This window comes from Lucilia sericata, unplaced genomic scaffold (assembly GCF_015586225.1).
Source record: "Lucilia sericata isolate MDLA Ls3-8-SP2 unplaced genomic scaffold, ASM1558622v1 Contig000465F_arrow, whole genome shotgun sequence".
Classification (NCBI taxonomy): Eukaryota; Metazoa; Arthropoda; class Insecta; order Diptera; family Calliphoridae; genus Lucilia; species Lucilia sericata.
The window spans coordinates 177,501-191,436 of NW_023994480.1; the positions used below are offsets into that span (position 1 = coordinate 177,501).

A 13,936-nucleotide genomic window follows, 5' to 3' on the forward strand; every position below is an offset into this window, starting at 1 on the left:
CACAACAAATGTTCAAGTTAAGAAAAGCAGGTTATATTTTTGGCCAAACTCAAAGAAAAATATCACCTACATTTTTTTATTATTATGCAACTATAACTAAATTATACAATGTTTCCTTTAAAAATTTAGTAGGTTGATGACCTTTAGTTCGTATTATCTCAGAAACCACATAAAAATTATGAAAATTTAAAAAAAAATTAAATATGAAATTGTCCTTAAATAAAATTAAAATAACAATTATGACTATTCATTAATTTAGAGATTATTTTAATAAATTTAGAAATTTTTCTAACCTAAATTCGAATTTTCGAAAATTTTTATAACTTTAGAAATTTTTCGTAAATAAATTAGAATTTTCCAATTTGAAGAGAAAATTTCTTTAACATATTTAGAAACTTTTCATACTTTTCGAGAGTTCTTTAATATTAAATATAGTATTCATATATCAGGACCTAACAGGTTAAAGTTCATGTTTATAAATATTTCAAAAACATTAACTTTAAGCCAAAATTAAGCTTTTTATCTTTGGAAAATGTTTTGAGAAATCATTCTCTTGGAATCAGTGTACATTTCTTTTTTTGTTAATGTAGTACATATAACAATTTTTGTTAAATATGTTTCATGTTGTTGGATTTTTATTTTGTCCTTCTTTTTTGTTATTGCTCTTTGCGTGTTGTTGTGTATTTAATGTGTAACACTTATACAGAGTCATGGCATGCGATTAGTAAAGGATTTTCCACACAAAAAAAAAAAGAATAAGAAAATTGAAGCAACAAAAAACAAGAACTTGTTACAAGAAACTAAACTGTTGGTTTGATGTTACACCAAAAAAAGAGAACAAAGTTTATATGCAACATTTTTCAAACATGAAGTTTAGTATGAAGTGCAAAAGGTGTATGTGTGTGAGTAATGTATGCTTTGGTTATTAAAGGGTGTTGTTAACGTGGCAAAAGTTACTGCAAAATATGTGTGGACAAGTTAAAAGTTTGTTGTACTTTTTTTAATTTGTTACTGTGTTTTATTTTAGACTCATGTATACATATAAAGGTTTAAAGTAATGAAAAATATACATATTTATGCTTCCTGAGTAAATATAACATACATGTATGGATGTGTGTGAGGTATGCAATACTAGGTAACTGTCCAGGCAAATAGATATATAGATATATAGATAGATAGATAGATAGATAGATAGATAGATAGATAGATAGATAGATAGATAGATAGATAGATAGATAGATAGATAGATAGATAGATAGATAGATAGATAGATAGATAGATAGATAGATAGATAGATAGATAGATAGATAGATAGATAGATAGATAGATAGATAGATAGATAGATAGATAGATAGATAGATAGATAGATAGATAGATAGATAGATAGATAGATAGATAGATAGATAGATAGATAGATAGATAGATAGATAGATAGATAGATAGATAGATAGATAGATAGATAGATAGATAGATAGATAGATAGATAGATAGATAGATAGATAGATAGATAGATAGATAGATAGATAGATAGATAGATAGATAGATAGATAGATAGATAGATAGATAGATAGATAGATAGATAGATAGATAGATAGATAGATAGATAGATAGATAGATAGATAGATAGATAGATAGATAGATAGATAGATAGATAGATAGATAGATAGATAGATAGATAGATAGATAGATAGATAGATAGATAGATAGATAGATAGATAGATAGATAGATAGATAGATAGATAGATAGATAGATAGATAGATAGATAGATAGATAGATAGATACTAGGACATTCTATTTTACTTGAAACTAATGATGGACTTTCCTTTGTGTACATCAAGGCACTAAAGTGGGATTGACTTCTCTCCACATTATTATTTGTCTAATTGTCGCAATATGTTGAAACTAGTGTCTGTTAATGAGTCAGACAGTTAAACAACAAAGTCTAAAAAGGACATTCTACAAGGAGTCAATGTATTCCTTTCAAAATGCTGGTTACTTACTTCCATATATATGATTACTAAGTATAAACTATGTACATAAACTTCTTACACTTTTTTTTTTGTAAAATACTCTTATAAAGTTCAAATAAAAGTTTAAAAGCTTTCTTCTCTACTTAACTCACAATGGTGATGATGAGGATCATTTTCTATAAAATACATGAGGTTGAAAAAAGGACGTTTATAAGTATTAAAACAACAGCAGTTAGCAAACAAGTAAACAACAAATATTACAGAAGGAAATGAAAAGGAAGTCATTGATAAAAGTTGCATTTGTTGTCTTCTGTTTTTTTTTTTCCTGTGTTAAGTGTTGACATTCTGGGTTCCATGTCTAAACTATGTGGGAAAAATATTAATGCAACTTCTTTTCATACTATATTTAAAATATTAATATAGTAAATGTGTTTTTTAATTAGAATTGAAAACATTTTTCATGCATAAGTACAAAGTTTATGTTTAACTAACTGACTTTAAATTTTAAAGTTTAAATAAAAAAGTGAAATACTGGTTAATAAGTAGGAAATGTATTTAAGCGTAGAAAAATTAAGCAATAAAGTGTATAAAATTTTAAAACTATTCGCTGGTAATATAAAAAAATAAATATTGAATTTGAATTCATATTTATCTTTCTACTATGAACAACAACTGCAATTAGCACATTTATATTGTTATAATTTTAATGCCTAAATGTTAATAAGTAGTGCCAAAACTACAAACAAATAAACACTTTCGTCAAATAAAGTGTTATTTAAATTGTTAACACCAAACATTACCCCCAAATCGCAAATCACTTAAAACAAAATTTCAAAATTATAAAAAATGTTGCTACCCAAAAAAATCACCGAAAAATGCTAAAGTTAGAAGATAATGTTTGCAATGTTGATTCTACATGTATTTTATCCCCTTTTATATTTCCACTAACATTTTTAACATTATAATTGGCTGCGGGATCTATTTATATTTAGTTGGTTTTTCTACTACATATTTTTATTATTTGTTTGCAAAACTATTTTTAACTTTTTACAATTTCCCTCCCAAAAAAATTGTTTTATTTTTTCAACATGTTAATTTTGTGTGCATATTTTTAATATTTGTTCTATCTCTGTCTCTGTATAGCCTCAGCACCAGTTTTGGAACAGCCACCACAGAATGTAACCGCTTTAGATGGCAAAGATGCTACCATTTCATGCCGTGCTATTGGTGCACCAAATCCAAATATCACTTGGATTTATAACGGTAAGTGTGTTGTCCATATAAATATTAAATATTTGTAGTTTGAACAAAAATTAGAGGGGATCATTTTTATTTATAATTTGAAATTAAAAGGAGGATGTAAGTTATATCATATTCGTAAAAATAAACCTATTGTCTTGCGGGAATCGAATCCATGATCATCAGGCTGGCGGACTAGAACACTGGCAACTAGCCTACCCCTATATAGGATCTAGTATTCTATAAAGTATATAGGATTCTATGAATCACTTTTTGTCGAAAAAGTCTATTATTTTGTACTAACAATGTCAATAGATCGATTATCTTGTAAATGTTCAAAAAACTTCAGCTTTTTGATCCAAAAATCTCCAGTTTTTTTAAATATTAATGGATTAAAAAAACACATACATATATATATATATAGACTAGACTATAGACTAGATTATAGACTAGACTATATACTAGACTATATACTAGACTATAGACTAGACTGTAGACTAGACTATAGACTAGACTATAGACTAGACTATAGACTAGACTATAGACTAGACTATAGACTAGACTATAGACTAGACTATAGACTAGACTATAGACTAGACTATGGACTAGACTATAGACTAGACTATAGACTAGACTAGACTATAGACTAGACTATAGACTAGACTATAGACTAGACTATAGACTAGACTATAGACTAGACTATAGACTAGACTATAGACTAGACTATAGACTAGACTATAGACTAGACTATAGACTAGACTATAGACTAGACTATAGACTAGACTATAGACTAGACTATAGACTAGACTATAGACTAGACTATAGACTAGACTATAGACTAGACTATAGACTAGACTATAGACTAGACTATAGACTAGACTATAGACTAGACTATAGACTAGACTATAGACTAGACTATAGACTAGACTATAGACTAGACTATAGACTAGACTATAGACTAGACTATAGACTAGACTAGACTATAGACTAGACTATAGACTAGACTATAGACTAGACTATAGACTAGACTATAGACTAGACTATAGACTAGACTATAGACTAGACTATAGACTAGACTATAGACTAGACTATAGACTAGACTATAGACTAGACTATAGACTAGACTGTAGACTAGACTATAGACTAGACTATAGACTAGACTATAGGTTAGACTATAGACTAGACCATACCTCTAGAATGAACCACGGTACCATAGTATTTTCTGAAAAGAAGAACTGAATTTTAAATGCCTGTTATAACAAAATTATACTTTTCGAAAATTTCACTAACAAGAAATTTTTGTTTTTTGATGGGTCATTTTCATAAAATATAGATACATATGTATAGGATAAATATGTAGGATAAAGGTTTTGTCAACAACTTTATAATTTCCATGAAACCTTATTCATTACCACTAAAAGATTGCCAGGAATATAAAACAAAATTTTATAAAAACTTTTCATCTAATCGTGATAAAAAAATTAAATTGAATTTATAATTTCATCAACCAAACAATATTGCATGAATTTGTAATTTTTTCAGGCTGAAATGTAACTATTTTTGTATAGTACATTTAATAAATGTTCTTTACTAATCTAAATAATTTTTTTCTATTATTTTTCTATTTCCTTGCTTAACATTGTTGTTTGCCTGTGTTCCAACTACTACCACTACTACAACACTAACAAAACTCTACAAAATAAAATCCCGCAAAAAAACCTGGTAAAAAATTATGGTTTGAATTAATGCCAAAATAACATACACCATAACAAAAAAAATATAATGCAAATCCAAAATTGGCCTTAATGGATCACAATAATACATCCAAAAAACATACTATATAAATGTGTGAATGGGTATTGTGTGTGATAAATGTTGGTTGGTTGTTCGTTTGCTGTTTAAATTTGCAACAAAATGTTGTAATATTGGTTGTTGGTGTTGATGGTCTATAAAAAATATAAACTTAACGCGCTTGCAAAAAAATAAACTAAAACTATAATTTAATGCTAAACACACATGCAATGCACTACAATAACTAAATTGACAATTGTGCAATGAATATTTTTGTTATTGTGCACTTGTAAATTATGGCAATGAATTGCCAATGTCGCGTAATATTTACCACAAATCGCAACGGCAACATCTTTAACGACAACATGGACAATGACAATAAAACATCAAATACACCAAATCCCCACCTGTTTGGAAAATATACTCATACTGTTCTATATGTGGCAAATGCAATTTTGCAATGTTGTTCATTCATGTTGTTGGCGGTATTTTGTTGATGTTGGCAAACAAAAATGTCTATCTCACTAAACTAACCAACGAACCGGAATTACAATGTTTGGTTTATGTCCCTACAACAAATACTGCAACAACTATTGTCTATTACGTTAAAATATAAAAAATACGCACATTGACACCAACATCGTCGTCGTCGTCATTGCAATCATCATCATCAACACCATTGGTTGGCTTTTATATCTCCCCAACATCATCATAACACTTTGAATGTTACGGGTACTTGATATCAACAACAACAATAAAAACAACAACATCATTAATTCTGTTGGATGTAAACGGAAAAAAACAACAACTAAAATTGACTATGTGCAAAATGTTGCCAACTTTACACATTTAAATATTGCACCATCCCTAAAATTTCTTGCCACATTGCTCTTTACCAAAATTTCTATGAATAACTCGTTGCAATTATACCACAAATACTCCCCCAACTGAACTCCATTGCCACCAATACCACCAACTCTATCAACTACTGAAACTACAACCATCATTATGATCATCCGACAATTACAATTAAAACAGAAACACAACTTGTTGAGATTTCGAGTCGTGTACAAATACTGGAATCTGGAGATTTATTAATATCAAACGTACGCGAATCTGATGCTGGTCTTTACACTTGTGTTCGTTCAAATGAAGCCGGCACTGTTAATGGTGAAGCTTATTTGGGTGTTTTGGGTAAGTACAATTTGTTTTCGCCTTTTAACATATAAACAGATACAGATTCAAATGGTACATTCATTCGTACTTATATAGATATTAATAAATCTGTATGCATGTTGTACTTATGAGTGTTTATTTGAACTGTTGAGCATGCAAATTTTGCAAGTTTATGTTAAAATTATTACTGCACACTCTCACACATTTGTTTTTATGTACTTTTTTATACTTTTTAATGTTATAATAACAAAATGAAAATTATCATGATTTTTATACCCACCATCAAAAAAGGTGGGGGTATATTGACTTTGTCATTCCGTTTGTAACACATCGAAATATTGGTCATAGACCCACAAAAGTATTTATATTCTGGGTCCTCATTAAATTCTAAGACGATCTAGCCATGTCTGTCCGTCCGTCTGTCTGTCTGTTGAAAGCACGATAGAGTCCGAATGGAAAGAGCTAGAGGATAGAAATTTCACATAAATATTTCTTATAGGTAAGGTTTGTTTGGTATTGAAAATGGGCAATATCGGTCCACGTTTTCGGATAGCCCCCATACAAGTGGCCCCTCGAAAAGCAGCTTTAACAGACATAACTTGTTTAAAAATACGAATATAGCGATGAAATTCGACATAAGTAAGTTTCTTGTGATCCAAAATCACTATGCAAAATTTTATGAGGATCGGTCCATAATTGATCCTACCCCTCATATAAGGTCCCCTTCAGAAAACGACTTTAACGCTCATTACTGGCTTAAATATACTAGTATATAGATGAAATTCGACATAAGTAAGTTTCATACGAGTCAAAATCTATCTAAAAAATTTTATGTTGATCGGTCCATGATTGACCCTACCCCCCATATAAGGTCCCCTTCAGAAAATGACTGCAACGCTTATTAATCACTTAAAAATACGAGTGTAGCGATGAAATTCGACACAAATAAATTTAATACGAACCAAATTCTGTCTACCAAATTTTATGAGGATCGACCCATAATTGACCCTACCCCCTATATAAGGTCCCCTTCAGAAAATGACTGCAACGCTTATAACTGGCCTAAAAATAGTATTTAAATTTCTAATTTAGAGTTTGATCAAAATCATATAATATGGATTTAATTTTCGAACAAAATGTAAACAAAAATAAACATTATTCCCATTCTGGACCCCCAAAACGATCTATTTACAATCTGCTTTTGACTTAAGCCAAGGAGAGATCGAGGATAATGCAATTTTTGTCAACATATTTTTTTAATCAGTAATGTTTGAATGTATTAATATTAGATCAAAAATTGATCCTAAACAGAGGGAAGTAGAATATATCCTACACATATTTAAACTGTCAAGTCTGCCAAGAAACCTTTAAAAGAATTTTTTTATTATTTTAATTTAGTTACCTTTTAAATAATTATAAATTTGTTCAAATCAATTCCTAGGATCAATGGAATCTACAGCCAAGAAATTAAGTTTCTGAATTATTTCTTTCACAAATTTGAGTTCTGCGATTGTCGTTTGTGATCTGGACCGATTTCCAAAATGTTATTTTATTAGTCATAGCGGCGTTATGAGACCGTTTAAACGAATTCCCTTATTCTATAATTACTTAAAATTTAAACTTTTAATAAATATTAGGTTAAAGCATATACAATTTTAAATAGCACAATAATACTTAAGAACGTTGACAAAGATCTATCATATAATAGAAAAGGCAATATATTAAGTACACTATGTTCTAATAATTAACTATTCAATTCAAATAATTATAATAAAACTAAACTTGATCACAATTAACCATTCAATTTAATCCAAAAAATCCCATAAAAATCATGCCTTTTAAATGAATTAAGACTCTATGTCTTTTTAAAACTTAAACACTTTCCCTCCAAGAGTCATATGTATTTACATTTTAAAATTAGTCACATTACTAGAACTTATATACGACTCATGCTGATGTTAGTTGAATGTGTTGGCAACATCGTGCGTGTATTATAACTAATCCTGTCTCTAATCATTGTTGTCACATCTCTCTACATGTGACAATTTTTAATTGTAGTTTTTAGCATATTATTTTTTAAGTGATTTTCTGTGGTTGTTTTGCCATTGTTTGTTTTTCGGTGTCCTGGAAAAATTTTAATTGGATTTCAACCATGTGATTATGACATTTAATTTGCTTTTTTTTGCCAAAATGGGATGTTTTATCCAAAAACCAAAAACTGTTAGTATTCACATTTCATGATGATGGTGTAGCAATAACCAAGATATTATATATTTTTTTGGCAAAACATATACAGAAAAACACAAAAATATGCGAAGCAATTTAGAAAACAACATAGAAATTGTATAATTGGTATTTGCTCACACAAATTAAGAGAAATAAGTTTGAATTTGGAAAAACTAGGTTACATTTGTAGTTAACATTTTAATAAACAATACATTAATATTTTTAAAGTAAAATGTCGGATTTAAGAAAATAATTTGTAATTAAGGCAATTATGAAAAACTTTAATGTTAAAAGCTTTTAGTAATATTTGAAGTTTTAACTAAAATTAATAAAATAAATTTTAATAAAGTAATTATCTGTAGTTTAATAGTTCAACATTAAAATACATATTTTTGTTTTGGTAACATATATTTTTTGTATAATAAATCCATATTTTGATTTACTATCACTGTATATGTCATCAATATGTTAGCTGCTGACAAACAATAGATTTCCAATCTTTGAAAACTTTTTTGTTTAATACTCTCATAGCCATATATCAAATTTCAACACAAAAAACACAATATTATCCATTTTTCTATTGTCTATATATATTTTTATAACAAATTTTTTTATAACTCTTTCTCTCCCTCCCAAAAAACAAAATACGAAAAATATAGTGCGAACACAAATCATACAGCCACCAGTTGACACTACTGTTCTTTTGGGCCTAACCGCATCGTTGCAGTGTAAAGTCTCTAGTGATCCAACAGTACCGTATAATATCGATTGGTATCGCGAAGGTCATCCAACAGCCATTAGTAATTCTCAGCGCATTGGTGTACAATCGGATGGTACTTTAGAGATACAAGCTGTAAGAGCTTCGGATGTTGGCACCTATTCATGTGTCGTAACCTCACCGGGTGGCAATGAAACGCGGTCGTCACGTTTAAGTGTCATTGAACTGCCATTTCCACCAGCTAACGTAAAGGCAACACGTCTAGAGACACCCGAACAACGAGCCATAAATGTATCATGGACACCGGGTTTTGATGGCAACAGTCCAATATCCAAGTTTATCATACAAAGGCGTGAAGTATCCGAATTAGGTAAGTTAGTTTTTGGTTGTTTCCACTTTTTTTTTTTTAATTTAATACTTTTGTCATCATGTTGTTTGCATGAGTCTCTGTCTGTATGTGAATAAGTGTGTCTGTTGTCGTATGTGAAAATTGTTACTGAATAAGTTCGTTTTAAGGGGAGCTTTTTTATTATGTCATTAGCCTTTTTACTTTTGCTTTTAAAAGGATAATAAATATGTACAGAATTACATGCCTACATTTTAAATATACAGATAAAAAAGTTTATTTTTGTTTTTAGTTTTAAACTTACGTTTAGTGAAAATATAATATGTTTTTAGTATGATGTTTAAAATTAACATTATTATGGTAATATATTTTGTGTTATATTGTTGCAAGATAATATGTAACACATAAACTATAAAAACTTAATTTTACAAAAAAAAAAGGTGAAACTTTTGTTAGCCTATTTTTGTAGCCGTTTATAAGTTTGCTGAGAAGCAAAAGTAGCAATCTCAAGTATATTTTCAAAACTACGTACATTTTCAAAAATAATGAGAAGTATATTATTATTGGCAATCAATTGTTATACATCTAAGACCCACACATATATACAGATCTAACCATGTCCGTTCGTCTATCTGCTCAAATCACGATAGGACCTAAACGGGTGGATCTAGAGATCTGCAAGTACAAAAATTGGTCTACTCCCCCATACTAATAAATTTTAATATAATATTCAACAAAAAATATTTTTTTTTCAAATTCTGTAGAGTTTTATCGATTTCTATATAACAATACACTTCAGCATAAATTTAATAAATGTCTAAATTCCTTTTGATTAATTACATAAAGCATAGCATTCAGGGGTTCTAATATGATACGATTATATTGCCATAAATTGTATTTACTTAAATTAAACAACCAATATTTTTTATGGCCCCATATCTTCGATTCGCTTATATGTTATTCGTAATATATATTAAAAATTATATACTTCCATAAATCGTAGTCTTTTTAGATTTCCTGTGAATTTAACAAAAAATTTTAAATATTTTTATATTGTAAATAAAACTATTATGCATTTTGTATAATTGTAAATCACTGCTATTCAAAAATATATGTATGTATAATTTAACTGTATGTAGTAATTTCCTATAAATGTTGTACTAAATGTGTGAGCATGTAATGTGTGGTATGTATAGTTATGTATGTACTAATTTGCGGTCACAAGCAATAACAGCCTAAATCGTCCTAAAAACAAGTTGAAGACGCCTACAAATGTTAAAGTTCAAACTTACAACTAATACTACAGTTAGTTTGATCAGGGCTATAAAATACAAGCGGTAGATCGTGAAGACCCGAAAGTGATAACACTACTTCTTATTTAACTAGATGCCTTGATAGAACAAACTGCTATACTAAACGTTTTAAAGAAATAACAATACCGCATTGTATATTGGTTTGTCCTCAAGTAAAAGATCGTCCCGATACTATGAAATCAGTAAATCTCAATGCTTAAGATACTCAGTAAGTGGTCAAGGAAATACAAGCTACAATCCATTACTGCTTTGAAAAGTTTAAAACAAATTGTGTCATTTTACAATACTATCACATTTATGTGAAATCCCTAAAAAAAGTTTTTCTAAAGGAAAAAAAATGGATTTTTCAACTTAGGCCGTTATTGCTTGTACCCACCGATTTATAAACATGTAATTTTGTTTGAATGTTTATAGCTGTATTCAAGAAAATCAGTTTATTTTTACAGCCAACAAATTACTAAAGTTGGAAAAACAAAATTTTATGTTTATTTATTGTTTAGAGTTTCATTTAACAAACAATAGAAAACTATACAACAACAATTTATTAGAGCCATAGTTTGTGTGCGCTTCTTTTTACAAAAAAAAAAAAAAACAAAATAAAATAAAACCAAACACAAAACAATAACTACAACAACAACATTTCTCACCAAAAATGATTTTATGTTTTTTTTTCTTTCTTTTTTCTCTCGTTTTGTTACAATTTTGTTAAAATTTTGGTTTTACTGCAACAAAAAAATATATAAAAACCAAACAAAAAAATATGCACAACACATACTGCAAAACATTTTCATAATATCAACACGAAACAACCAAACAACAACTTGGAACGGCTGCTTCTGGTTATTCAACTCTTTCTAAACTGACCCACAAAATAAATAAAAAAAATAAATAAAATCACTACCACCCAACCTTCATTTACTACAACACTTTATGTATGACCTTTCCAACAAACAAAATTTTAATCTATATTTTATTGTTTCAAATTTGATTGTCTTCCTTTAAACTACAATTTGTTTGTTTGTGTTTTTTCTTTTTGCAAACTGCTTATGATTTATTATCCTGTTATTCGATTAAAATTCACTTTTATTTTAAATTGTACTTTTGCACGGTTTATTGCTTAAAATTGTTTTAAAATTTAATAAATCCTCTTTTAATACTCTACCACTTCCTGTTATCCTATTCCTATATCAAAATAAACATTGATTTTTCAAATTCATTAACATCATCAGAAAAATTCGTAGGTCCTGTTCCAGATCCTCTATTAAATTGGATTACCGAACTAAGTAATGTATCGGCGGAACATCGTTGGATTTTATTACGCAATTTAAAAGCAGCGACAGTTTATCAATTTCGTGTTAGTGCTGTGAATCGAGTTGGTGAAGGTTCTCCCTCTGAACCAAGTAATATTGTGGAATTACCACAGGAAGGTAAGTTTATTATGCCAATTTTTTTTATTTTCATCTATGTATGCATATAATTTGTTTTTAATTTAGCTTTTGTATATATTATTTTTTTATTTTATTGTATTATTTTATGTTAAGTTAACTGTTGTAAAGTCAAGTTTCTTGATACACGTAACTGGACTTTAACTTTTACTGAAATTTTTGAAAAACAAAATGTGCTTTCATTCTCAACATTGTCATAAAAAATGTCACGTTTAGAGCGGGTTTTTGACATGGTAATCAAATGCCAATTAATAATCAGATTAGTTAATCTAAAAATAAATTTAATCTTATGTTAATCCCCTTTGATGTTTTTGAGTACAAGATTAAACTTCGCAGTGTTGCCATACAAAACAACAGAAAACTTCACTGTTTGTTATCAAAACAATGCATATTTTATAAAAAAGAAGAAGACAATTGTAAATTTAATATGAAAATTAATGAAAACTTAAATTAAAAACAAAAAAATGTATTTTGAAGTGTCAAAAAATTTTATTAATTTTTTTTGCATCAGCTGTTTACACTTTTGCATTTCGTGCTTAAGATTAAACCACCTCTATTGGGCGCTTAAACTTGCAAACAAAATTAACTAATTGAGTACTCAAAAACATCTTTCGAGGATTAATTTTATTTTGATAGCTAATCTTTCACCTAAAGATTAGCCCTTAATGTTTTATTACTGTTTTAGTTACTGTAAAAATGGTTTAGAATAAAAGAGTATGCAAAAGTGATAGATTTTAATGTCCAGCTTATGAATTATATAGGCCAATACAATTTTAAAGTCGAAACCCATAAAACTAATGGATTGATCTGTGCTGAATAGGACTTCTTTAATTATAAAGTATTTTATATCATCTAAAAGTCAAATCTGTCGACTTTAAAATAAAAGTTTATGTATGTACAGGGGATCAATTAAGTAATTTGCCTATGTAAAATTTTATAAATTTTAAGAAAAAAACTTTATCTGAACAATTATTTTTAGCAAGATAAAGCAATTTGTTTGTTGTACTTTTTAAAGAATATCTTATATTTTAATTTTCTACCATAAAAAGTAAAATCGTGATATTAATTAACGAGATTTTTGATAAAATGTGAACGTATTGTTAATTTTTAAGGTCAATAAAGTATTTTGCTTTTTTTGGTTTTTTGTTCATTTTTGTAATATTGCTGCATTATTTTATAAAATTTAATATTTTTATTACTCCTATGTATTAGAATAAAATTTTAGTAGTGGAACGACTAAGTTTGGACATTTTTTAACCGATTTATTATCCTATATACCTATAAGAATTTTTCAATATTTGACTTAACATGAAATCTATCGTTTCTTTGATTTAATTTCGAAAATAATAAGTAATTTTGAATTGGATACATGATATATTAGGAAATCAATGGACTTGGACCTAGAAAAAAATTTTAATGGGGTATAAATCTATAGATTATAACAAATATAATCTGGGTTTTGGTCATTTTGTATTGATAAATAAAAACTACATTACGGAAACCCCATCTATTTGGGGAGTACTGTGTGAATTTCATTTAGAATTGTATAATATTGATTCTTATTCAATAAAGCTAAGTACCATCCTAGCCACTCTAAGTATGGGGATATCACCGTTTACCACTATAGAACTATTACATGCTAGAATCTTGATATTCTATCTCATATTTTCAATGCATTATTTTATGAATAAAATACAGTAGGCGTAGTTGG

The 13,936-nt window shown here is 28.3% G+C and overlaps 1 protein-coding gene across 1 annotated transcript in view; it reads left to right on the forward strand.

The window, feature by feature from the left end:
- The window catches only part of LOC119605209 (protein sidekick), a 55,120-nt gene that overhangs the window by 33,230 nt on the left and 7,954 nt on the right, over window positions 1–13,936 (forward strand). Inside the window, exons 4-7 of the mRNA XM_037958169.1 lie at window positions 3,115–3,234; window positions 6,040–6,195; window positions 9,063–9,491; window positions 12,022–12,207. Of these exons, the coding sequence (XP_037814097.1) occupies window positions 3,115–3,234; window positions 6,040–6,195; window positions 9,063–9,491; window positions 12,022–12,207 (891 nt within the window). The remainder of the gene's footprint in view (window positions 1–3,114; window positions 3,235–6,039; window positions 6,196–9,062; window positions 9,492–12,021; window positions 12,208–13,936) is intronic.